This window comes from Arachis stenosperma, chromosome 1 (assembly GCF_014773155.1).
Source record: "Arachis stenosperma cultivar V10309 chromosome 1, arast.V10309.gnm1.PFL2, whole genome shotgun sequence".
In the NCBI taxonomy this organism is placed as follows: Eukaryota; Viridiplantae; Streptophyta; class Magnoliopsida; order Fabales; family Fabaceae; genus Arachis; species Arachis stenosperma.
The window spans coordinates 130,655,359-130,682,595 of NC_080377.1; the positions used below are offsets into that span (position 1 = coordinate 130,655,359).

Below are 27,237 nucleotides of genomic sequence, written 5' to 3' on the forward strand. Positions count from 1 at the left end.
TGTAATAGTGTTTCTAAATTTTTGGGAGCTATGTCCACGAACTTAAATCCTAAATCCCCATCCAAGCTTTTTTTTGCTAACCAATTAACACTTCGATTGACTTTTCTGTAAATATGGCAGAACTTTAACTCCCAAGGTCTTTGTTTCATTTTAACAATTTCTCTTATTGTCTCACGATGGATCTGATTAATTCCTCTTTCTTTGGTGATAGACCTAAAAATTTCTTCTGCATTTTTTTTCACAATGACTCAGCGCATATCAATATCCCAAGTCATGTATAAACTTAATTACATACAAAACTATCATTTTTTGAAAAATTAAACGATGTAGAACTTGAAAATAAGAGGAGCTGAGTAGCCTTGATGCCATTTTTTTTTAATTGTCTTGATGCCATGTTAAACTTTATAATGACCTTTTTTTTCTTGCAAAAGAGCTTGTATTTGAAGTTTTGAAAAGAGACAAAGGAGCAGAATGAGTTTACTTCATCACTGCGAGGTATATCAGAATATGATACAGATTGTTAACCCAAGTTATGTGAGCCCAATATGAGTCCAAAGAGATAAACAAAAGATTGCTTTCCCTTTTTCATTTATTGGTGATTCAGGGGCAATAGCACATGCACATGACCAAAAACAAAAAATGGCAAGAGCGAAAATGAATCGGGATCTAAGAAGCTCTCGACCGAAAAAAAAAACCTTAGAAGCCCTTCCTAATAATTTAAACCAATCGGGATCTAAGAAGCTCTCGACCGAAAAAAAAACCTTAGAAGCCCTTCCTAATAATTTAAACCAACTTGGGTTCCTGACCAAAAACTAAAAAACTTGGTTGCAGCTGAAACTTGAAACCAGTGGTAGAATCTGCTGCCTCACAAGAAATAGTGGTCTGCGTGAGTGTGAGTGGGTATGTGTGTTGTATAAAAGACAAAAAAAAAAAAAGAAAAAAGAAGAGGTTTATTATCCATTCATTTTAATTTCTCATCAAAATTCTCCACAAAATAAAAATAAAGGGATTGAAATGGTGGAGACAGAGATTAAAATTTTAATAATATTTTTTAAAAATATTTTAATTTAATTTTTTAAATTTTAAATTTATTTTTAATCTTTATATTTATTTTAAATTAAATATAATATTGAATTATAACTCAATTCAATATATTTTACATCAATTATTTTTTTACAAAGGATTATGCCATTTTTAATCATTTATTTTTTGAAATTTACTATTTTATTTTGTTAAAAAAATGATATTGTTTTTTAAAGTATGTATTATCCGATTTCTTAAAACATTATTTTAGGTTAAAATGAATCTCTCTGTCTCAAAAATAAGCTATTAAAGATCGCTTTATTAGATATTTTTTAAAAAAATTGCATGACTTTTCCTAAAAATAAATAGGTGTTGAATTAAATGTTATTTCCAAAATTCATTCTAATATTACAGGACATAAATGGTACCACATGACAAAGCTTGATGTAGGACACATTAAAGTTTAAATAATTATATAAAAATATTATTACTAATAGAACTTGATGTTATTATTAAAATATAGGACAAGTTATATAGATAAATAAAAAATAAATTAATTTTTAATTATAATTTTTTTAAAATAGTTATATTTTGATTCTGTATTTGTTCTAAATAAATCGTTATAAAATGTAAAAAATTTATGCATAAATTTTGTAACTTCTATACCTGATAGAGATTTATATAAATTAAATATTAGACTAAAATATAATCATTTTAAAAAAGTTATAATTGAGTAAAAAAAATTATTTTTATTTATGAAAAAATAATAAATAGGTACCTAATTATTTATCTTAAAGATAAATAAGTAATCGACTAATAAAAAAATGAAAAATACAAAAAACATTTTTTATAAGTCACTTTAAAAGACTTATTTGTCTTTAAAAAAGTTAAAAAAATTAACTACAATATAAGTCAATTTAAATAAATTTTTTGTATTTCTAATTTTGAAATTCAAAAAATTAGGGTATTGGGAGATTTTTTTTTTATAATAAACTTCTTATTTTTTAACTAGTTGATTTTAGTTGCCAACACTCCTAATTAGTTCTCTAACGAACTGATTTTTTTATATATTTTAGTCAAAGAAATTTAAATGTCTAATATTTTAAAAAATAAAAAATATTTTTATATTTTTAATTAGTTAAAAATTTATATATCTTTAAATTAAAAAAGTTAAATATTTATTTTATTTTTTTATTTATGCAATTTATCCTAAAACATAAGAGTTATATACTTATATTATTGATTTATATAATTATCAAACCTAATTATATCATATTTATCAAATAATATTTTTTAAGAAAAAGTCTAATGTGAGAACTGAGAAGACATTCAATGCAATAAATAATAATTAAAGATGGAAATTTAATTACAGTCGGTAAAATTTAATAACAAAAAATTGTTAGATAAAAATTTAATTCTATGAGTCAAATTATTTAACAGTTGTTCCAATAAAATTGTTTGGATGCGAAATTTTCACCATAATTAAATAAAGCGAATGAAAAGGTATCAACAAGCGAATAGTGGTGTTCCACGTGGCATTTCCACGTTGAAGCAGAATGCATATCTAGTGTTACTAACTACCCAAGAATTAAAAGCGGCTCCAACATTCCACCAAACACTTGGTCTGCATTTCTTTGCCTCCGTACTGTGGCGGTTGCTGCAGCCGCAGTTGCAGGCTGCGCTGCCTCATCAACATTCAACAACGTTGAAAAACGAAAATGGAATCATCATCACCATCTTCTTCTTCTTATTCTCTTTCGTCGTTTTACAAATCAGCGAAACTCTTGCTGGCTGTCTCAATCGCGTTCCTTATCGCCTTCAGAGCTCACAGGAAGAAATCTCTCAGCGTTTCTGGAGCCTTCGCTGGCTTCTTCGTTATGGCGCTTCACATTTTTGTAGGAAGCAGGTTCGTTCTTATAACTACTATTATGATGATTTTGATTTCTTCGTTGCGGTTCGACAAAAAATTGAATCATCTCTTCTTTTTTCTCTGTTGAGTGGGTGAAGGTTTGGGGTGATGCTGCTGGCATTCTTTTTCACTTCGTCGAAGCTTACGAAGAAAGGACAAGATAAAAAGCGAAAGCTTGATCCTGAATTCAAAGAAGGTGGACAAAGAAATTGGTCTGTGTTCCTTTTTCTCTATCTCCACTACTCAGCTTGAAGCTTAATAATATTGTCTCTACGTTACGCTTGAATTCAAATTTTCTTATTAATTGGATATTCAAATAAAGTGTTAGCTAAAAAAGAGTGAAGGGAGTGAAAATTTGTGAATGGTCAACTTTCCATGGACTCCAGATATTAGTGAATTGTTTTTGCTTGCTAAGATTTTGTTAAGTTTTTACCAAAGTATTAAACTTTTCAGGCTTTTGATACATTCATTGTATTAAGAACTCATCATTTCTCAAACCTTGAGTCACTCATTAGCAGAAACCTTTCTTGCTAAAACAAAAGATAATTGTCTTCTGAATTGAATACATAAAGAAAAAGATGAACTCGATTGGGATCAAATTGTGCATGGTGGTTAAAGGTGTAAACGAGACATAACCTTCTGTTTTGACTAATAAACATTGGAATGACCCTTTGATTGAGATATGAATAATATAATGGCCAATTGGGTTGAGACTATCCCTGAATTGAGGGATCAATTTTTTCATATAAAGCATATCCTTGAACTTATCACCCCAATTTTGTGTGGATACCATATTAGTTCCCACTTATCTGCTTCTCTCTTCCTTTTGACCAAATTTCCCTTTACTTTTCTTTCTTAGGGTACAAGTTCTAGCCAATAGTGGCATTGCCTCAGTTTTGGTTGTAGCTATATGGGCATTAACAGAAGGGAAGGATAAGTGTTTGGACTCTAAAGACTCAGCTGTGATCACTTCTCTCATTGGTGGTGTTATTGGCCACTACTCCTGCTGCAATGGAGATACTTGGTCCTCAGAGCTTGGAATTCTTAGTGATGAGCAGCCTCGTCTGATAACAACATTCAAGGTGAATATTCGTACTGGTCAAAACATTGTTTTCATGGATCTTTCTACTTGTATTTACCGTTCTTTTGTTTATTTCAACAATGAAACTTTGGCTTCAATTGTAGTAACCAGGTGTTTAGTTTCCAGAAGCATTTTCATGAATGTTTGCAAGTAAGTATTTGAAATCAATTAGAAAGTGATAGAATCTAAGAGACAGTAGTACAAAGTGAAGAGAAACCAAGGAGAACATAGAGAAATCGAAATTGACAACCTTAATCATGCTTTACTTTTGAATGACACAATTCATAATCATGTATCTTTAATTACAGTTATAACTGATTCTTGGAGATTTTAACCACATTCAAGCTGAACCTAACTGTGTAAGTAACTTGACCAAGGCATGTGGACTAGCCATGTGGACTGTGATCTGGAAGCTTCCTCTGACTATTTTGTCAGTCTAAGATGCCCCTCTCATTTTTTGCTTGAGTCTCAACATTTTGCTTATCCATTAACCATGTGAGAAAACAGCTGATTGATCTATTGAAGGAATATAAGGGATCATTTATGGAGAACTCTCCACAAAGAAGTGAATAAAGCTTCATGCATTTAGTTATGGAGTGCATAGCCAAATCGTGAGCCAGTCAGTCCATATTACGCTGCTTAGGTTGTCAACAGTAGACCATTGATCTAGTGAAATCACGTTCATTGCTGCCAAAAACATTTACTTCCCATGGAAAGTAACAGCCCTGCCCCACCCATATGAGTTTCATGAAATGTGCAGGAAAGTTTCCTGAGAAATTGATAAATCTATAGGATTTCTTCCCTTTTTTTTTGGGGGGGGGGGGGGGGGGGAAGAGGTGATTGAGAATTTTAAAAGTCAAAGCTCTACAAAATAGTTTCTTACGAATTATGTCCCGTTCTGTTTTCTTAGCCGTTACCAAATAAATTTACTTTTCTTTTTCTTGAAGTGTTTGATGACCAAACTGTGCCTTAGATTACCTGCTATGGTAAGTGGCTCATAACATGAATGCTGTAAACAGAAATAGTCAAATAGAGATTGCTGCTAAATTTCATAGATTATGTTTACAAATTATTTTCTTCCTGTTACCAGCCAGTGAAGAAGGGTACAAATGGTGGTGTGACTAAAGCAGGTCTTTTAGCAGCCGCAGCAGCTGGAAGTGTCATCGGAATATCTTTTGTTCTTCTGGGATTTATGACAACTAAATGTGGCTCTGATATAGCTCTTAAACAACTACTGGTCATACCTATTGCTACCCTGGCAGGAGTAGTAGGAAGTGTCATTGATTCTCTGTTGGGTGCAACCCTGCAATTCACCGGATTCTGCTCGGTTCGAAATAAGGTAAATTTAAATATACACATATAATGCACACTTCTTTCCAATGGGCATAATATATGCTTGAATTCCTAATCTGACTTATTTTTGCCTACGGCACCTTTGCTAGCTTTTTTCATCAACAAAAACTGTTAATATCCCTCAAATTTCCCTTTGAAAATGACATTTAAGAAGCCAATCCTTGAATTCCTTATTTATATCAGTTGGTTGTTGAACAAATTTTAATGCTAAATCAATTAGTTAATAGTAGAAGAGTTTCTATAATGAAAGGTAATATAGAAGGTAGAACCTTCCTATGTTAGTGGTTGGATCTTTGATAGTTAAAATTTCTTACTTCATTTTGTAGATTGTTGGGAAGCCAGGACCAACAGTTAAAAGGATCTCAGGAGTCAATATTCTAGACAACAATGCGGTCAACCTTGTATCTATACTTTTGACCACAATTTTGACTTCAATAGCTTGTTTATACATATTCTAAAATTTGTAACTTATTGGTGGTAGATGTTCTTGTACTGTTGTATTTTCATTCATCAGTTAGAACGACATAAGCAATAATGTATTGGAAAAATTTCAAGTGTAACGAGAGTACCGGTATTCCATTTGTTTTAATCGTTGATTTCAATTAATATATATTATATATATTTTTTTATAATTCAAATCAACGATTAAAACAACTGGAACACCGGTATTTCCGATACACTTGAAACTTTTCTGTATGTATTATCATCTTAAATTAATAGAACATGACAGGCAAGATACATGATAGGAATCTGTTTGATAGTTCCTTGGTAATTTGTGCTACCCCTAATTGATTTTGGTGTTAGCAACTTAACGAAAAAGTTTAATGAAGTTGGAGGTAAGCACTGTAAGATTCAGTTATCTGCCACCTACCTCCATTTGGAATCCACAAGAGTGGATTAACGCCATACATTGGTGACAGTCATTGGGGTCATGTTCCAAAAGAGTTGTTTTTGGGTATAATAAATGTATAAACAGGTTATTTTTGGGTACATATAATAAAGGCAATGTCCAGTGGATCCTATAAGCGAGTAAAATATCTACATAAAAAACTGCACCATTTTTTAATTCCGTGCACTTAAAACTGAGGCGGTAATCTTGTGTGTTATCCAAGTGTTTTTCATCCTAGATTCTAGACTAGTTGCTTATGTGGCCCAAAGCTGCTTCTTACCTTTGTCAAGACCTTTTTTTTTTTTCAAGGTTGATGCAAGAAGAGGCCAGAGATCACATGGGCCAGTGATGAAACTCACAACATGCCGTTCATGATTATTTATTTATTTATTTATTTAAGGGAGTGTCATTAGTTTTGTAAAGTTGGTCTTATTGGCTGAGGAACTATTCCCCAAAACAAAAGGATCTAGTCATCTAGTTAGCTCAATCCCTTTCATCTATCAATCTTCATAGGAATAACTAATAGGCGTCTATAGGCGATATAGATATTTGTTTGGGGGTAGAAAAAAGAAAAAAGAAAAGTGAGGAGTGGCAGAAGGTGAATATTGAGCATTATGGAGGGTCATTTTGTGAAATCATTGAGATAATGGTGATGGGGCCTAATGGGGGGTTCTGTCCAAAAGACCTGCCTCCAATGGGTCCTCTAATTCCTATCCCCTTCAGCTTTAAACAGCTCAACAATTAGGGGCCATTTTCACCCAAAAGGACAAAAAGGACAAATCGACAATGCTTCTAATTTATCATCATCTCTATGCTAATATTTTATTTTTCTATTAATATTTTTATTCTCGTTACACAAGTACTGATAAATACAAGTTATAACACATTTAATCAACTATTTCATTACACACTGCTTTTCAAAAGAGAAAAAAAAACACATTTATGCTATTACAATTTACAAACACTAAAAAAATAAAAAGGACGTACTATACTTATGTCTCCTCCTTGTACCTAAAAGTTGTTTTAATATGCTCTAACGAAATTGACATGTCTACTTCGTTCATTAGGGTACTTTACAAACTCAAAAATTAAATAAATAAATAATTGAAATTTGTTCATAGGTTGTACCGGAAAGTTATTATAAGCTGTAGCTACATTACCCCCACACCAAACAAGACATAGACATAAGATATAACCAAAGAGTTTATAAAAATTTGGATCAACTTCTAAAATGAGAAAAAAGTAAACAAATAAAAATTCTATTGATGGATCGTCCTATAAAATAAAGATCAAAGACCAATATAGATAGGGCTCCAGCTTCACCTGACTCCACAACAATCAGCACTCTTTTTGCCGACACATTGGTAGAAAAGTTCTATAAATATGCTCATTTTTTCATGCCTATTGTTCATTTCACCCTTATTAATTATTATCTTTAGTGGCGTTAATAACTTTCTTAATTCATTTGAATCAACATGCTTTCAAGCATGAAAAAGAGAACCGGTTATACTTATGTATATAGAACAACATGATTAGAGAGATTAAAAAAGTTAATCAACAAGTCAAAAGTCACATACTCTAAAGGCTGCCATCTTCATTTGTAATTATTATTATTATTATTTAATTTTTCTTATCTATTATCAAAGTAAAATAATGTCACATAATGCAAATTCCAATGAAATTCAATTTAAAACCCTTAACCAAAACCAAGTAACATCAATACCATATTATATGATTCAGATGAATAAATATACTATATTACTAGTATGATATTCATATACAGAGATGTTGAATTATATGAAATTATTAAGTGTCTAGTACAAAGAGAACAAAATGATGAAGATTAAATCATTTATATGCCACAATACTGGCCAACAGCAATAATAGAAAGCTTGTGAATGAAATAAAATATACAAATCAAACATAAAGGCATCCTTTTTTCTTCATTGCGTTTCTGAATATGTTGTACATAAGTTATCTCTTGGTACGTTAGCTAAGAGCTAGGATCAAAATTAATATAATAATAAAGAGGTAGTGACAATTATGAACAATATAGAGGAGGTAGGATTAAATCTGAAACTGAAATTAAGCAGTTCTTAAGTCCAAGAAATTAAATGTTTTATTTAATTATATGGTACTTACTACTTACCGAGGGAGGTAGATTCATATATGGGGTTCGGTTAGGGACCCCAATCATTTATTACTACTGCTTTTTTGCATGCCCATTTTTTCTCTCTTCTAACTTATCAACTAAGTTATTCATCGTCGCCATTCTACTTTCTTTTCTTTTTCTTTTCTTTTTTTTCCCCATGTTCTTACCTGTTTATGGATTTTTTTTTGGGACTTTTGAGTGCTCATGGAAATATACGATTAAACATAAGAATATGACTTTAACCAACGGTTTTAGAATTTTTGTTATATTTATTGAAACAATGCCGGTTGAGTTGGTTCAATGACTCTAAACCATGGTATAATTGGACATTTTAAACATGGAATGTCGAGACGTGGTATATAATATCTCCTTATGTGGCAAGAAAATCAACCAATTAATTTGTATCTTTAGTAACGATTTGCTTTTAAAATTCTCAATTATATTTTCTCCATTCGGAAATATATTTATAACAAACTATACTACATACACTTCGAAATTCAGTCATAAAATATGTGTTAAATTATAAAATATACATTAAAAATACATATACATAATGTTAATTTAGTAATTAATATTTAATATGCACGTAATATTTTTGTTATAACCAGCTAGTGCTTGGATTGATAATTGAAGAGCTATTTTACTTAAAGTCTTACATTCACCGAGTTTATTCATTTATTTATTTATGAAAAATAACAGGAGACTATTAGAATTTATTTTTTTTTATCATCACTTAGCCATGAACTCAATTTTTAGTTTAATTTTTTTAATCTATTAATTTAACAACATATTTTATCCTACATTTTTAAACATTAATGATTAACTAATAACCAAAAACAATAAATTCTAATAATCCTCTAACATTTTTCTTTAATTATTTGTATTCTCATGGCTCTTACAAGTTACAACATTAATCAATTAATTAACATGTATAAATGTGAACATTTGATATGACACATAGTTTACTAGAAGGCTAGCAATTAGAAGACAACCGAAGAAATGGTCTAACTACTAAATAGCAACTTTGGCAGTTCACATAACATAAACAAATTTCAGAGACCAGCCAGAGTAGGTGAGAGACAACGAGGTCTCACTAACTTTATTCAACACTTTCTCTTAAGCAAAATGACAAAAATAAAATAGTAAGTCCATTTCCCCTATTGTCCTTCACCATATATTTTTATTAAAAAAAATCCAATTGAGAAAAACACTAAGCCTAACTAGAGCTTTCAAGAAACATAGCTTAGACCAAGTAGTGAATTCAGAATATAAAATAGAAAGAGAGAGAGAGGAGAGAGATGCCGAAGGCATGCATCCACATTGAATATGGCCAATGAGTTCGTAGGAATGCCACCACATTTTAGGTTACATTGGCAGGGTAAAGGGGGCAAAAGGGTGGGGGCCATAAGGGTAATAAGAAGAGAAAGAAACACCAAATAAAGAGTCTAAGGCTATGAGAAGAGGAGAGGGTGCTGAGTGCTGACACTGCCAAAAATAATTGCATGCACGAATAAGCCACCGACACTACACAACATACACCCCATGTTCCCTCCAAACCAAAAATAAAAAATATCACCTAACTCACCATAAAGTTTTGTTCTTTTTTGTGAAATACCAACACCCCTCATCACAATTCTATTTGAAAACGTATATACTAGATGATTTTTACATAAAATCCCTAACTGGCATTTTTGGCAATGATAACTTAACATCGGTAGAAGTAAAAAAAAAAAGAACTGAAGAACCACACCACTATGTAATATTAGGAACCTTAACATAATATCTCATATTATGGTTCATGACTCTTATCAGCAGGCCACAGAGCATGCGGTTGAAGCTGATTTTACTGGAACCAAAATGTCACCACCACCGCTGCCGCCGCCTCCTATGGATTGGATGCGGGCAGCTGCTTCCTCTAGGCGCTCCCATGTTATTCTTCGCCTCTCGGCCACGGCACTTGACCTCGCGTCGTCCTCCTCAAACTTGCGCTGGCAGGCGAGTACGAGGTCTTCGTCCATCTGAGACAGCATCTTCCTGATGTTCTGAGTTAAGTTGAGTACCGCTTGGTTCCAGTGGCTTTGAGAGTTATGTACAAGCGCCGAGAAGACGAGCGGCAGGATCACCTGCCGGTTCTGTGTGATGAGATTTAGGATGTGCTCATTGTTCCATAGCAGATGTGCTCGTTCGGCCACCTATTATAAGTTGAATGATATTTGAAATAAAAACATTAGCATTACAACTATAGTAGCATCTTGAATGCTTAGGCATTTGGAAAATACATGACTATAATTAAGTTGCAGTTACTTGGAGTTTAAGAAAGAAGCCGTTGTAAAAGCAAATTATTTGAACTAAAAGGAGAACTATGTTTGAAAAAAACTACCTGGTAATGAGAACTATTAAGGCAGCAACCTAACCGTCGGAAAAGCGGAACCATAATCTTCTGAAATTCAGGCATGCTAGTCATTTCCAAAACTTCTTCCAACTCACTTATGAACATTAGCTCCTTTTGGCTATTTGTTACTGGCCAGTACTTCAAAAGTCCCTTTATCACAGAGCTAGCAAGTCTTTGATCCTTATCTATGAACTGTACAATGCAATATGTTAACTGCTGATGATAAATACCAATGGATTTCGGTTTGTGCAAAGGAAGTAGAGCCCTCCACAAAAATAACTTGTGCTCTTCCTTCAATGGCAGGGCGAAACCACTGATCACACTCCCAAAAATCTCCAACAGCTCGGCAATTCCATTATGCCGTTCGGTCTCAAAAACAAATCGGTAGAAGATATTGCTGACCGATTTCCGGATGAAAGACCTGTGGAGCATGAATTTCCCATAGATTCTATGCAGAATTGTTTTCAAGCAGTCTCTTTCTCTGGGATCCTCGGAATCAAAAAGGTCAAGTAGTCTTAAAATAAAGGCATGATCTACATGTGCCTTTGCCACCTTCACATCAAGTGAGTTATAATTGATGAACTGAAGGAGTAGATCATAAACTATTTGCAGGTGAGACCAAGCAGGATCAAACATAGGCTCGTCATCTTCTGTTTCGCCACCTGTAGTACTTGTACGAAACTTGGGTGGAAAAACCCTGAACAAATTAGCTGCACACATTTTACACAGTGCAGCAATTGATGGTTCTGTAAACTTCACAGATCCAGAAGATACAAAATCAGCTAGCTCTAACAAGGTTTGACGCTTTTGATCTTGCTCGCTGCAGTTCTTATCAGGATCAGTCATATCATACACTTTGCAGCAAAGGTTCAACTTACTAATAAACAGGCTTTGCTTCTGTGTATTCGAAACGTCTTTGAAGGATAGAGAAGGGTCAATTGCCTCCACTCCAGTATTCATGCTCGCAGGGAAAACAACCGAAGACACCCGCTTCACAACATTTAATTTGCTTGAAATGGTACTTCCAACATTTGTGCATTGAAAGACATTCCCAAAAGTAGTAGTATTCCCGGATTCACTCCTCCCAGAGTCTGACGAATCAGATTTCGGAACCTTCTTCGGTAATTTGCTAAGAATTTGCTTTATCATGGTGGCAACACTGCAAGCCTAGCTAGAAGAGAACACCTGCAACCAACATATCACTCTCAATTAAAACATAATAGAACAAATCTTGCAGTATGTGGAAAAGCTCAAATCCCATGTACTCTTCAAGTTGTTTTCCCAATGAATCACAGAATCAGCAAAATTTAATGTAACAACTCATCACAAAAGCCAAAAATAAAAAATGGAAAGGCAACTATACCACAGCACAAAAAAGATAAGAACCAAAGAAATCAACTGTACAAAATTACTAATCCTGTGCAAGAAAGAAGAATTTCAGAACAAGGATGAAGACAACAGATACAATAGCACCAATAATCTAAAGAATAATGCAATAAATAGATATATGAAGTGAGAGAAAAGATCAAGAGATGAACACTAACAAGGGTATGTGATAAAGGAACTGAAGATACTCAAAAGATACTTATTCCAGTATAGCTTTTGAGATGTCCTTTGTGAACAGTAAGAAGCAAGTTGCAGCCAGATCTACCAACTATCTATGAAATTTTCCCAAGAATTATCACAGAATTCAGTACATTGGGATGAATCTCAGTTATTTTCAAATACAAACAACGATTTTCTTTATTTTATATACAGAACAAACATCAGCAACAATTAAGTAACACACAGCTGTTGGAGCATACCAAAACCAGTCATTTCCTGTTACAGTAGCCAGAACAAGTTCTTCAGAAAAGGAACTTTGGAATCAAATGATGAGAAAGGAGAGAAGCAAAGATTCCAAAAATAAAAGAAAAACGGAAACGACTCAGTACTAGCAAGAAATAAGCAAAGCCAATAATGAACATAAAGTTAAAAATAAGTTGAAGCAATAATGGGTTGGGAAAAACCGAGATCTGGGTCTGAAAAATAGAAGAACATATTCTAACAAAAATCATTAAAAAATAAAACAAAACTCAGCCACTTGAGCAGCCATTAAACAGCATGTTCCTTACATGATCATAACCAGAAGAAAAAAAAATTAACCAAAAAAAACAGAAAAAAGAACACTTTAGCATCTAATAACTGAGCTAAAATCTAGGGAGACTCCTAAGAAAAAGGGGTTTAAAAAAAAAACATGAAATTGGCACATTTAAGAACAGTAGTTGAGAGCTGAAAGAGTGTGTTGAGCAGAAAAAAGAGACGAACCTGAAGTTTGTGATGGAAAAGCAAGCAAACCCACCTAATAAGGAGCAAGAATAGAGAGCTAGTCAAAGAAAGCTTTTAGCTTTAAGTGGCTTGCATAGAAAAGCAGCAACTTTGATAGGTGACATAGGAGGAGCAGAAGAAGAAGAAGAAGAGTCACAGGCTGAAGGAAGAGAAAGAGAGAGAGAGAAAATGGAGTTGATCTGTTAGAAAGAATGGGAAAGATTAGAGAAAGCGAGTGAGCATTTTGATTTGGATGAATGAATGAATGAGTGAATGAATGGAGACAGTTTGGTCAGAAAACTGGAAGGAAGCAAGCAAGCAAGGATTGCTGCTTTCCTCGATTCAAGAGAATAAGCGATGGCATTGCCACATGTTAATGTTTTTAATGTTAGTGTTAATGTAAGTGTTTTGTTATGTGTTATTCACACAACCGCAGGTAGTGCAACAGTCCAGTCACCACCGAACCCCAAACTTTACCTTTCATATACAACAATCATATTTATGTTGAATTCATTCAACACTTCATTCACGATTTTAAGATGACAATTCCTCATCGCTACACTGCTGTTTCTATAAGAATTATAAATCTATTTTTTATTTCTTAGAAAATTGTGAGAAATTGGTACGGTATTTTCTTTTTTTGGTTACAAAATCCATATATTTGTGAGAAAATTTATATATATTTTTTATATGTCTAAAAAAGGTTGAGTATCGAATATGGTAACTAATTTCTTTGCAGTTAATTATTCATTTGTGAGCAACACAAATAATTTTCGTGTCTAAAGCCTAAACTCTAAAGTAGCCTATGGATCTCCAATTTCTATGTTTATTTTTATTTTTATTTTTTTTTATATTTTAAAATAACAATGGAAAAGAAAAAGAAGAAACAAAGAAAGGCCCTAAGAACAGGGGTACACATTCTCTATCCCGTTACATCAACTTAAAAGGATTTGAATTTTCTAAAATTTAAATTTTATTTTAAAAAGTAAAGCGTAATTTTTTATCTTTAAATAGTTTTTCTTTTATATTTATTATTAGTTCCACCTATAAAATCAATAGAAAAATATCATATTTTATTCTCTAAAGTAAAATTCAAACTTTAAACATTAGAGGATCCAAATTCAAGTTAAAAGTGAGTCTTGCAATACTTGCCAAAGTTGTAACTGTTCTCAATAGTTATTGCTAAACGCATTTTTTCTAACCATGAAATCGGCTATCACATTTATCTTTGTAGATCTAGTTCCAATTGAATCTCCCAAGTTCTACTAACAAGTTTTTGTACGTTATCGATCAAATTATTTATTTCTTCGTTATGTGAATTCGAGAGATGCTAAATGGCGAAAAACGCATTCTTAGAGTCAGTCTCACGTATTACTTTTGGGAAATTTTATAGTGTTTACTAAAAAATCTAACATAACATTCTGTTTTTATGTGTCAATGGTTGAGAATTGAAGACTATTATTTTTAGATGAAAAAAAGAAAGATTAAAGTAAAGTAAAATAATACCAAATCAAGTCAACGAGAGAGAAAAATTAACCATTAAATCCATCCGCATAATTTTAAGTGAAAAATGTAATTATTTATTAAATTATTTTAATAAATTCATCATATTAATCTAATTGTAAATACATTTTAAATTTATTTAAACAATAGTTTATTATAATAATAAAAAATTTGAGAAATTTTTTTAAATAAATAAATTAAATATTTTATTTATCAAAATATATTATTGTAAGAATATTAATTAATTTATATAATATTATTTATTCCATTTATAATAGAAACAAGATGTATATACAAATTTCGCTTACATTATAAATAAAATAATATAAACAAAATATTAAAAAAGTCTATTAATGTTTGAAATAATAACAATAAGTATAAAATTAATTAAAATAATATATATTTGATATTTTTTATTATAAAATTGTTAAAAAATAAAATTTAGATAAGTTATGTAAATCAATTTTACTTTTTTAAATAATCTAAAATAAATTATAAACACCTTTTTTTTTAGTTATCGAATAATTTATTATGAAAACTAAATAGATATATAAGTATCTCATTTACATTTTAAATGAAATTTTTTTTTTTGAAAGTGAAGCTCAACACGTGAAGTGGAGCAATACAAAACGGAAAATAAAATACAAGCATCAACACAACAGAATTTTATATCCCTATGTTATCTCCGGCATTGTCATCAACAACCAAAGGGATTTGCACCTATCCACTCCTTGTAGCTCAGAGAGTACATGTCAACAATCTCCTCCACTCCTTTACTCTTGTTCTGAAATAGTCTTCTATTTCTTTCCAACCACAAGTTCCAGATAATCGCGCAGAAGCTCACCATCCATGCCTTGCGATCCGCCTTTCTAGCTGTGACCTCAGTCCAATTTAGGAAATGTTCCTTCAACGAACCCGGACAAGACCATAATCTACCAGCATATGATAGCCATGCACACCAAACCTGTCAAAAAAAGCTACATCCTAAAAATAAGTGGTGACCAGACTCAACACAATTATTGCAGAATACACATAAGGTATCTTGTTGGTTAATGACTCCAAGTCGACTCAATCTCTCCTTCGTACTGATTCTGCCAGTCAATGCAAACCAAACAAACACCTCCACTCTTGGTGGCACAAGTCCTTTCCAGATAGTACTTGTAAAGCTATAGCTTGTGATCTCCTCCGGGACTATTTCCGCCTGCATTACCTGCACAAATGAGTTAGTTGTAAAAACACCTTGTTTATCATATTTCCACACAATTTTGTCCTGTCTGTCATATGCAAGTCTAACCAGCCTTAACTCATCAAGTAGCTGGTTCACAAGATCCAACTCCCATTGGAACAACTGTCGTCGCCATTGGAAGTTCCATATCCACTCTAACCCATCCCAAAACCCACAATCCCCTATCACTGATCCTACTTGGTTTGAAACAGAGCAAAGTCTAGGAAATCGATCTTTCAACAACCCTCCAAGTAGCCAGACATCCTCCCAGAAACGAGTATCTCTTCCATCTCCAACCTCCATAGACAACCCATCAATCATCTTCTGTCTCAGTTCTTGACTCTGGAACTGTAACTGACAAATATCCCTCCACGCCCCCCCCCCCCCCCCCGCACTGGTAATTCTTGGGTGGACAAAGGCACAGTTGGATTTAGATTATTACAGGAACAGACCACCTTCTTCCATAACGGGCATTCCTCCTTAGAAAAGCGCCACCACCACTTAAACAGAAGAGCTGTGTTCCGGATCATAGCATCTCCAATTCCTAGGCCTCCTAACCTTTTAGGAGCCTGCACCACCTCCCACTTGACCATAGCCATACCATTCCTCCCATCCTCCTTACTCCATAAGAATCTTCTCTGTAAGGAGATCAATTTCTCCGCTACCGCCTTAGGCATCTTATATAAGCTCAAATAATACACCGGGAGGCTATTCAGCACAGATTTGATAAGCACCAACTTTTCAGCTTTGTTGAGGACCTTGGCTTTCCAAAGGCTAAGCTTTTCCTCCACTTTGTCTATAATTGGCTTCCAAGTCTTAACCAACTTTGGATTTGCTCCAAGCGAGATTCCCAGGTATTTTACTGGAAGAGTTGCTTCCTTACACCCCAACACCCTGCACATACTCCGTACCCACAGCTCATTGCAGTTAATAGGAATCAAGCTAGATTTATCAAAGTTGATACTTAAGCCCGACATCAACTCAAAGCACCGTAGTAACCTCTTGTAGTTTTTGATGGTTTCTTCCTCAGGTGGGCAAAACAAAACCGTATCATCTGCGAATTGAAGATGTGACAACTCGATATGATCTCTCCCCACCAACAACGGCGATATACGACCATTCCTAACAGCCTCTACAATCATCCTGTGCAGGACATCCACAACAAGAACAAATAAAAAGGGGGACAGAGGATCACCTTGTCTCAAACCCCTTTCCATCTTGAACGGCTTAGAAGGCGATCCGTTTATCAACACTGACATAGAACACATGCTGATGCATTCCATAACCCAGCCCATCCACCTTCCTCCAAACCCCATCTTTTGCAGAACAAGATCCACAAAGCTCCACTTAACCCTATTATATGCTTTCTGAAAATCTAACTTAACAATTGCCGCTTCCTTTTTCCTTAGTTTGAACCACTGGACAGTTTCACACGCTATCAGGGCCCCATCATGGATCTTCCGGCCTTAGACAAAAGCAGTCTGTGTCTCGCCCACTAGACCTGGCATAACTCCCCGCATTCTCCTAACCAACAGCTTCGAGATCACTTTATACACACACCCCACTATGCTGATTGGCCGCAAATCTTTGATTTCTTTGGCTCCAGTAAACTTGGGGGCCAGTGCCACCCAGGTAACATTAGCATCTGCCGGTAACTTGGAGGATTGGAAAAAGTCCAATACCGCTGCCGTGAATTCAGCACCAATTTCATCCTAGCACTTCTTAATGAAGTTCATGTTGTATCCATCACATCCTGGAGCCTTGGAGGAGTCACAATCCCACACTGCCTCCCTAATCTCCTGAGGTGTCGGTTGTAGCTCTAATGCCAAAGCATCTTCCTCACAGATCACATTCACCAGACCATCTCTGAAACCTATCCTAGGCGACCTCTCTTGATGATATAAGTTTTTGTAAAAACCATTGATGGCAACCTTAATCCTAGCTTGATTCCTTATCAATCGTCCATTAATAACCAGCTCATCAATCCTGTTATTCCTCCTTCTCGCAGAAGCTAAGTTGTGAAAATATCTGGTATTTTTATCCATGTCCTTAGCGTGCTTCGACCTTGATAGTTGCTTCCAATGTAGTTCTTTCCTCACATACCATTTCTCGCAGCACACAACTAAGACTCTCCTTCTAGCCTCCATCGTTCCATCATAAACCCCGTCACTCACCATATCATCTAGCTTCTTGATCTCGTCTTCAAACTTCGCAATTTTCTTATCCATATCACTAAAATTCACCCTATGCCACCTTCCCAGAGGACCCGTCAACGCCTTTAATTTATCAGTGAATTGTAAGTTGCCTAGCCCTCTCCATTCTTCTTTAACCAACCTCACAAAGCCTTCATGAGTGAACCACTGACAAACCCCATTTTGAGGGTTTATCTTGTGCTGATTTCAGGGGTTTTATCAATGATTCCACACACTTTCTATATGAAAATACAAGATTTTGCATTCCTTTCCTAGTTTTGCCTCATGAATGAAAACATGCTTATTTTGCACTAAAATAGATACATCTCTAATCTTCTCTTGATGCCATTCGATGCCGTGACTTGTGTGTTAAGTGGTTTCAGGATATAGAGTAGAAATGGACCGGAAGAGAGAAGGAAGACGGGTGCAAAGGAAAGAAGCATGAGAGTTGAGCCTTAGGAATTTTTGCATGGGCGCGTGCGCGCACCTGGCGCGTCCGCGCGGGCAGAGCAACGTGAAGCCGAGACTAAGAGCCAAGCCACGAGCCGGCTTGAGTAGCGGCTAAGCCAGGACCTTCATGGACGCGCACGCGTACATCACGCCTCCGCGCACTTTACAAGACGCCTCGACGGCGCGTACGCGTACCTTGCGCATGCGCGCCGATTTGCGAATATGATTTTTTAGAAGTCACGTGACTTAGGCGTGGAGGTAGTTAAGAATCCCACTTTTGGGGAAATGCTTTGGCGGGAAAAGCTTAAGAAGACCAAAGGAGCAAGAGTTAAGGACACTTAGTTCATTTTTCTAGAATTAGATATTTTTGGGAGGAGAGTTAGTTACACTTTTGGGAGAAGAAGAGGGAGATTCCAAGCTTTTCACTAGGGTTCATCTTCATCTAATTTCTGAATTTTCAATGACTTTTTGGTGAGATCCATTACAATTCTCATTCCACTTTGTTCATGTCATAGATTTTCTTCTCCAATTTCAAGTAGTAGATGTAATTGACCAATTCTCATAGATCTAGAATTCAACTTTGTAATTTTGGATTTCATCCATACTTTGGGAATTTAATTTTCATTGATACTCTTTGGGACTTGTTGTTAGATCCTTATGTTGCAATACTTTCAATTCTACTTTTCTTCTCATTTTACTATGACTTTCTTTCTTGCTCATCACATGTTTGATAAAATGTCAACACTAGCTATGGAGTAGAATTTTCACACTTGGCATAGGGTTTGGTCATCGGAAGAAGTTGAATAGTTGTGTCACTAGTTGATTGGGAATTAGGGATTGCTAGTTGGCTTGGAGGGCACTAAAGCTAGCTTCCCATGAGGTGAAGCTAGGACTTGTGACTCAAGTTGATTGTGTTCATTTGAACTTCCTCTATATTTAGGGGATAACTAAATGAAGCAAGGCCTAATTGTTGTCAACATTGGATGGACTATAAGGATAGAACTTCTAATGCCAACCCTAAGCCAAGTCTTTTGATAATTGATTGTTTGTTTCTCATCACTTTGCTAAACCTTTCAAAGAATTCCAACAAGGCTTACTAAATCAATAAGATGCACACTTTGGCAATTCCAAGGGAGAACGACTCGGGAGACTAGTACTCTCGGATATAGATTGTAGATTTGTTTGATGATGGATTTTGCGTCGGTTTAGACTATACTATGATTGATCACTTGATAATTTCTATACCGGCAAAAATTCATTTGTCAAAATGGCGCCGTTGCCGGGGAATTTGCTTAGTGTGCCATGTTATTGTTTGGATTAAGCGTGTGTATATGTACATAGTTGCATTTCATTGTAAATTGTTCAAGTGACTAACCCCTCATCGTTACAATGAATTCCATTTCCCCTTCATTGCATGACGTGTTCACAACCGAATCCGAGCTTAGTCCCTTTTGATCCGGAAATAGAACGAACTTTGTTTCATATTAGACAAGCTCGGAAGCGGCTAAGGTTTGGAAAAGGTGAAGAAGTTTTCACCACCTCAACCACCCCACTAGAAGTGAACATTAAACCGTCACTCAAAGAAGGCACTAATCATACTCCCATCAATCTCACTAACAATTCTTCTCTTGTTTTAGGTACTAGTACCATGGATGCTCCAAGGAGAGTTACCATCAAGGAAGCGGGTGCACCGGATTATGTCCTTCAACCCCTTCATGTAACTCACCCTAACTTGAATGCAAACTTTGAATTGAAGACCGCTTTGATCAACCTCTTACCCAAGTTTCACGGGCTTCCCGCACAAGACCCTATTCGACATCTCAAGGACTTCCATCGCATATGCTCAACTACTAGACGGGAAGGGTCCGATGAAGTTGCTATATGGTTGTTTGCTTTCCCTTTCTCTCTTGAGGACAAGGCTAAAGAATGGTTCTACACTCTCTCTAGTGAAGTCACCTCCGATTGGGACCTACTTAGAAGAGGATTCTTGGATAAATTCTTGCCCCCGGAGAAGATGGATAGGTTAAGAAAGGAAATGTCTTGTATTGTGCAAGGTGAGACGGAACCACTCTATGAGTATTGGGAACGGTTTCGCAAGCTACTAGATGCATGCCCTAATCACATGATCGACACTCAAGTATTGCTTGGATACATATGTCAAGGGATGCGAGAGCAAGATAGAACCCTCTTGGACACTTCTAGCAATGGTTCTTTGTCCAAATATAAAACCGCGGAGGAGGCATGGCAACTTATTATTGACTTAGCCGAATCCAATCAACATATGAGGCGAAGAGTCAACCGCCCAAGGACCGTGAACGAGGTATCAACTAGTAGTGAAGCCACCGCTCTAACTCAATCCTTGAATGAGATGACATCCATCTTGAGGCAACTCCAATTGAACCAACAACAACCACAACAACCTCAATCATATCAACAACACCCTCCACCACCTCAACAACACAACCAACAATTGGTCCCTCAAAGAGTATGTGGCATTTGCTCTTGCTACTCTCATTACACGGATGAGTGCCCAAGCCTTCAAGAAGACAACACCTTGGCGGCTACCCATAATTTCTATGACCGCCCCAATCAAGGGTACTACCAAGGAGGCAATTCTAACCAAGGGCACCCTTATCAAGGAGGAGGCTACAACCAAGGAAGTGGACACAATAATCAAAATTGGAGAGACAACCATCAACAAGGGAATAAGGACAACAACAACAATGGAGGAGGTCAAAGATGGGGCAACAACTCACAAAACTTCCCACAAAACCGGCCATACAACTCACAGAATCAACCATACAACCAACAAAACCCACAAAGAAACTACCAACCATACCAACCACCACATCAAAGACCACCACCCAACCAATCACAAGCTCCCCAACTCACATATGCAACCACCCCCTCCAACCAAGACGAAACACTCCGGACCATTATCCAAGGCCAAAAGGAACTACAAAACACACTTGCTTCCGGCCTCACCTCTACATTACAAGCTCTTCTTGCACGCATGGATACACCATCAACTCCCACTCCTCAACCCCCAATCCAAAGTGTCATTCCCTCTCAACCTCAACCAAATCCAAAGGGGGGCATCAATGCCATCACCCTTAGATCCGATACACAACTAAAAGAGAAAGAAGCAAAGGACTCAAGTCCTATCACAACCGCCCAAGAGGAAGAGAGAATAGATATAGAAGAGGTAGTGGAAGAGGAACCACCACAAGTCATAGTTGAGGATGGAGCCCAATCAACAAAGGAAACAACCAAGGCCAAAAGAACATTGGAAGAAGAAATTGCTCAACCACTTCCATTTCCAACACTTGCAAAGAAAGCTAGGAAGCGCATGGAACTCGACCCCAAAATGGTAGAAATGTTCAAGAAAGTTGAGGTAACCATCCCCCTCTTTGATGCTATCCATCAAGTTCCTAGATATGCAAAATTTCTCAAAGATCTATGCATAAACAAGGATAGGATTCTTGAACTATAAACCATCCCATTGGGGAGTTCTATTTCTGCTTTAATGGGAGCATTGCCCGAGAAGTGTGATGATCCGGGCCCTTGTATGGTCACTTGCACCGTTAATGGAGTTGAATCTATAGATTGCATGTGTGACCTAGGAGCATGTGTTAGCATCATGCCGCTCTCCGTCTACCGGGTATTGAAGTTGCCACCACTAAAAAGGTCGACGGCAAGATTTGTCCTAGCGGATAAAAGCATAATAACCGTGATGGGTGTTGCGGAAGACGTATTGGTGAACATAAAAGGATTGGTGTTTCCGATTGACTTTTATGTCCTTGAAATGCCATCAAGCGAAACCGAGAGAGCATCATCTATTCTCCTTGGAAGACCATTTTTGAGAACTTCTAGATTCAAGCTAGATCCCTGGTGCGCGAAATTGTGAACTATACTTTTTCACAACTCTCATAATCCCTGGTAATGGCTCCAAAAACTTGGTGCGCTCAATACCATGGCATTACACAACTTCGCACAACTAACCAGCAAGTGCACTGGGTCGTCCAAGTAATAAACCTTACGTGAGTAAGGGTCGATCCCACAGAGATTGTTAGTATTGAAGCAAGCTATGGTCATCTTGTAAATCTTAGTCAGGCAAACTCAGATATATATGGTGATGAACGAAAATAACATAAAAGATAAAGATAGTGATACTTATGTAATTCATTGGTAGGAACTTCAGACAAGCGCATGAAGATGCCTTCCCTTCCGTCTCTCTGCTTTCCTACTGTCTTCATCCAACCCTTCTTACTCCTTTCCATGGCAAGCTCGTATAGGGTCTCACTGTTGTCAGCAGCTACCTCCCATCCTCGCAGTGAAAGCTAATGCACACACTCTGTCACAGTGCTGCCAATCACCGGTGTGGTTCCCTCCCCTACCGGAATAGAATAACTCTTTTGCGTCTGTCACTAACGCCCAGTAGGTTACAGGTTTGAAGCACGTCACAGTCATTCAATCATTGAATCCTACTCAGAATACCACAGACAAGGTTAGACCTTCCGGATTCTCTTGAATGCTGCCATCAGTTCTTGCCTATACCACGAAAACTCTGATCTCACGGAATGGTTGGCTCGTTTGTCAGGCGAGCACTCGGTTGTCAGGCGATCAACCATGCATCGTGCAATCAGGAATCCAAGAGATATTCACTAAGCCTCAGATGCTTGTAGAACAAGAATGGTTGTCAGTCACCTTGTTCATGGGTGAGAATGGTGATGGGCGTCAATCATCACCTTCATCATGTTGAAGAACAAGTGATATCTTGGAACAAGAACAAGCGGAATTTGAATGAAAGAACAATAGTAATTGCATTAATACTCGAGGTACAGCAGAGCTCCACACCTTAATCTATGGTGTGTAGAAACTCCACCGTTGAAAATACATAAGCATAAGGTCTAGGCATGGCCGAATGGCCAGCCTCCCAATGATCTAAGAACTAAAATGTCCAAAGATGATCTAGAGATCTAAAAGTGATCAAAAGATTCCTATACAATAGTAAAAGGTCCTACTTATAAGAAACTAGTAGCCTAGGGTGTACAGAAATGAGTAAATGACATAAAAATCCTCTTCCGGGCCCACTTGGTGTGTGCTTGGGCTGAGCAATGAAGCAATTTTGTGTAGAGACTCTTCTTGGAGTTAAACGCCAGTTCTGGTGCCAGTTTGGGCGTTTAACTCCCATTTGGGTGCCAGTTCCAGCGTTTAACGCTGGGATTCTTTGAGGTGACTTTGAACGCCGGTTTGGGCCATCAAATCTTGGGCAAAGTATGGACTATTATATATTGCTGGAAAGCCCAGGATGTCTACTTTCCAACGCCGTTGAGAGCGTGCCAATTGGGCTTCTGTAGCTCCAGAAAATCCACTTCGAGTGCAGGGAGGTCAGAATCCAACAGCATCTGCAGTCCTTTTGAGTCTCTGGATCAGATTTTTGCTCAGGTCCCTCAATTTCAGCCAGAAAATACCTGAAATCACAGAAAAACACACAAACTCATAGTAAAGTCCAGAAAAGTGAATTTTAACTAAAAACTAATAAAAATATACTAAAAACTAACTAGATCATACTAAAAACATACTAAAAACAATGCCAAAAAGTATACAAATTATCCGCTCATCACAACACCAAACTTAAATTGTTGCTTGTCCTCAAGCAACTGAAAATCAAATAAGATAAAAAGAAGAGAATATGCAATGAATTCCAAAAACATATGTGAAGATCAGTATTAATCAGATGAGCGGGGCTTTTAACTTTTTGCCTCCGAACAGTTTTGGCATCTCACTCTATCCTTTGAAATCCAGAATGGTTGGCTTCTTTAGGAACTTAGAATCCAGATAGTGTTAATGATTCTCTTAGTAAAGTATGATGATTCTTGAACATAGCTATTTATTGAGTCTTGGCTGTGGCCCAAAGCACTCTGTCTTCCAGTATTACCACCGGATACATACATGCCACAGACACATAATTGGGTGAACCTTTTCAGATTGTGACTCAGCTTTGCTAAAGTCCCCAATTAGAGGTGTCCAGGGTTCTTAAGCACACTCTTATTGCCTTGGATCACAACTCTTATTCCTTTCTCTTTTTTTCTTTTTTTTTTCGTTTTTTTTTTCATTTTTTTTTTGAAATGCTTTTTCTTGCTTCAAGAATCATTTTATTGATTTTTCAGATCCTCAGTAACATGTCTCCTTTTTCATCATTCTTTCAAGAGCCAACATTCATGAACCACAAATTCAAAAGACATATGCACTGTTTAAGCATACATTCAGAGAACAAAAATATTGCCACCACATCAAAATAATTAAACTATTATAAAATTCAAAATTCATGCAATTCTTTCTTTTATCAATTAGGCACGTTTTTATTGAAGAAAGGTGATGGATTCATAGGACATTCATAACTTTAAGGCATAGACACTAAGACACTAATGATCATAAGACACAAACATGGATAAACATAAGCATTAAAATTCGAAAAACAGAAGAACAATAACAAGGAAATCAAGGAACGGGTCCACCTTAGTGATGGCGGCTCTTTCTTGCTCTTGAAGATCCTATGGAGTGCTTGAGCTCCTCAATGTCTCTTCCTTGTCTTTGTTGCTCCTCCCTCATGATTCTTTGATCTTCTCTAATTTCATGAAGGATGATGGAGTGTTCTTGATGCTCCACCCTTAGTTGTCCCATGTTGGAACTTAGTTCTCTTAGGGAGGTGTTTAGTTGCTCCCAATAGTTTTGTGGAGGAAAATTCATCCCTTGAGGAATCTCAGGGATCTCATGATGAGTGAGATCTCTTGTGTACCCCATCCTTTTCTTGGTGATGGCCTTGTCCTCATCAATGGGAATGTCTCCCTCTTCACATATGACTGTGAGGACTTGGTCCAACCTTTGATCAAAGTTGACCCTTCTAGTGTAAGGATGCTCATCTCCTTGCATCATAGGCAAGTTGAACGCCACCCTCACACTCTCCGGACTAAAATCCAAGTATTTCCCCCGAACCATAGTGAGATAATTCTTTGGATTCGGGTTCACACTTTGGTCATGGTTCTTTGTGATCCATGCATTGGCATAGAACTCTTGAACCATCAAGATTCCGACTTGTTGAATGGGGTTGGTAAGAACTTCCCAACCTCTTCTTCGGATCTCATGGCGGATCTCCGGATATTCACCCTTTTTGAGTGAAAAGGGGACCTCGGAGATCACCTTCTTCAAGGCCACAACTTCATAGAAGTGGTCTTGATGCACCCTTGAGAGGAATCTATCCATCTCCCATGACTCGGAGGTGGAAGCTTTTGCCTTCCCTTTCCTCTTTCTAGAGGTTTCTCCGGCCTTGGATGCCATAATGGTTATGGAAAAATGAAAAAGCAACGCTTTTACCACACCAAACTTAAAATGTTTGCTCGTCCTCGAGCAAAAGAAGAAAGAAGAGAGTAGAAGAAGAAGAAATGAGGAAGAGGGGGAGGTGGTAGTGTGTTCGGCCAAAAAGGGTAAGAAAGGGGGTTTAGGTTGTGTGAAAATGAAGAGTTGAAGAAGGGTATTTATAGGAGAGAGGGGGGTAAAGGTTCGGCCATTATGGGTGGGTTTGGGAGGGAGAGTGGTTTGAATTTGAAGGGTGAGGTTGGTGGGGTTTTATGAAGGATGGATGTGAGTGGTGAAGAGAAAGATGGGATTTGATAGGTGAGGGGTTTTTGGAGAAGAGGTGTTGAGGTGATTGGTGAATGGGGGAAGAAGAGAGAGAGTGATGGTAGGGTCCTGTGGGGTCCACAGATCCTGTAGTGTCAAGGAAAAGTCATCCCTGCACCAAATGTTGCTCAAAATCACGTTTTGAGCCATTTCTGGCGTTAAACGCCGGGCTGGTGCCCATTCCTGGCGTTTAACGCCAGGTTCTTGCCCTTTACTGGCGTTTAACGCCAGTCTGGTGCCCCTTTCTGGCGTTAAACGCCCAGAATGGTGCCAGACTGGGCGTTAAACGCCCAACAGCTAGCATTACTGGCGTTTGAACGCCAGTTTCTTCTCCTCCAGGGTGTGCTATTTTTCTTCCTGTTTTTCATTCTGTTTTTGCTTTTTTCATTGTTTTTGTGACTTCTTATGATCATCAACCAACAAAAAAAGATAAAATAACAAAAGAAAATAATTAATTATAAAACATTGGGTTGCCTCCCAACAAGCGCTTCTTTAATGTCATTAGCTTGACAGAGGGCTCTCATGGAGCCTCAGAAATGCTCAGAACCGTGTTGAAACCTCCCAACACCAAACTTAGAGTTTGAATGTGGGGTTTCAACACCAAACTTAGAGTTTGGTTGTAGCCTCCCAACACCAAACTTAGAGTTTGACTGTGGGGGCTCTGTTTGGCTCTGTTTTGAGAGGAGCTCTTCATGCTTCCTCTCCATGATGACAGAGGGATATCCTTGGGCCTTAAACACCAAGGATTTTTCATTCACTTGAATGATTAACTCTCCTCTGTCAACATCAATCACAGCCTTTGCTGTGGCTAGGAAGGGTCTGCCAAGGATGATGGATTCATCCATGCACTTCCCAGTCTCTAGGACTATGAAATCAGTAGGAATGTACTGGTCTTCAACTTTAACCAGAACATCCTCTACAAGTCCATGGGCTTGTTTTCTTGAGTTGTCTGCCATCTCTAATGAGATTCTTGCAGCTTGCACCTCTAAGATCCCTAATTTCTCCATTACAGAGAGGGGCATGAGGTTCACACTTGACCCTAAGTCACATAAGGCCTTCTTGAAGGTCATGGTGCCTA

At 36.7% G+C, this 27,237-nt stretch overlaps 3 protein-coding genes across 4 annotated transcripts; 1 reads left to right on the top strand and 2 right to left on the bottom strand.

The window, feature by feature from the left end:
- The first annotated feature begins 2,628 nt into the window (after positions 1-2,628).
- Positions 2,629-6,444, top strand: LOC130954888 (protein PGR). The gene is made up of 5 exons (XM_057881689.1): positions 2,629-2,929; positions 3,031-3,144; positions 3,792-4,014; positions 5,104-5,352; positions 5,693-6,444. The coding sequence occupies exons 1-5, from the start codon at positions 2,742-2,744 to the stop codon at positions 5,822-5,824; spliced, it is 906 nt and encodes a 301-aa protein (XP_057737672.1). The 5' UTR covers positions 2,629-2,741; the 3' UTR covers positions 5,825-6,444.
- Positions 6,445-9,363: 2,919 nt separating this feature from the next.
- LOC130936748 (serine/threonine protein phosphatase 2A 57 kDa regulatory subunit B' kappa isoform-like) lies at positions 9,364-13,575 on the bottom strand. Of its 2 annotated transcripts, none has more exons than XM_057866905.1 (3): positions 13,141-13,575; positions 10,788-11,984; positions 9,364-10,599 (listed from the first exon to the last, which is right to left on the bottom strand). In XM_057866905.1, the coding sequence occupies exons 2-3, from the start codon at positions 11,946-11,948 to the stop codon at positions 10,216-10,218; spliced, it is 1,545 nt and encodes a 514-aa protein (XP_057722888.1). In that variant the 5' UTR covers positions 11,949-11,984; positions 13,141-13,575; the 3' UTR covers positions 9,364-10,215. The 2 variants fall into 2 exon arrangements, with proteins under 2 accessions (XP_057722888.1, XP_057722878.1); XM_057866895.1 differs by having other exon boundaries at positions 9,365-10,599; positions 13,107-13,574.
- LOC130934927 (uncharacterized) lies at positions 11,971-16,155 on the bottom strand. The gene is made up of 6 exons (XM_057864450.1): positions 15,904-16,155; positions 15,640-15,819; positions 15,330-15,573; positions 12,556-12,620; positions 12,385-12,457; positions 11,971-11,984 (listed from the first exon to the last, which is right to left on the bottom strand). The coding sequence occupies exons 1-6, from the start codon at positions 16,153-16,155 to the stop codon at positions 11,971-11,973; spliced, it is 828 nt and encodes a 275-aa protein (XP_057720433.1).
- Positions 16,156-27,237: the final 11,082 nt, after the last annotated feature.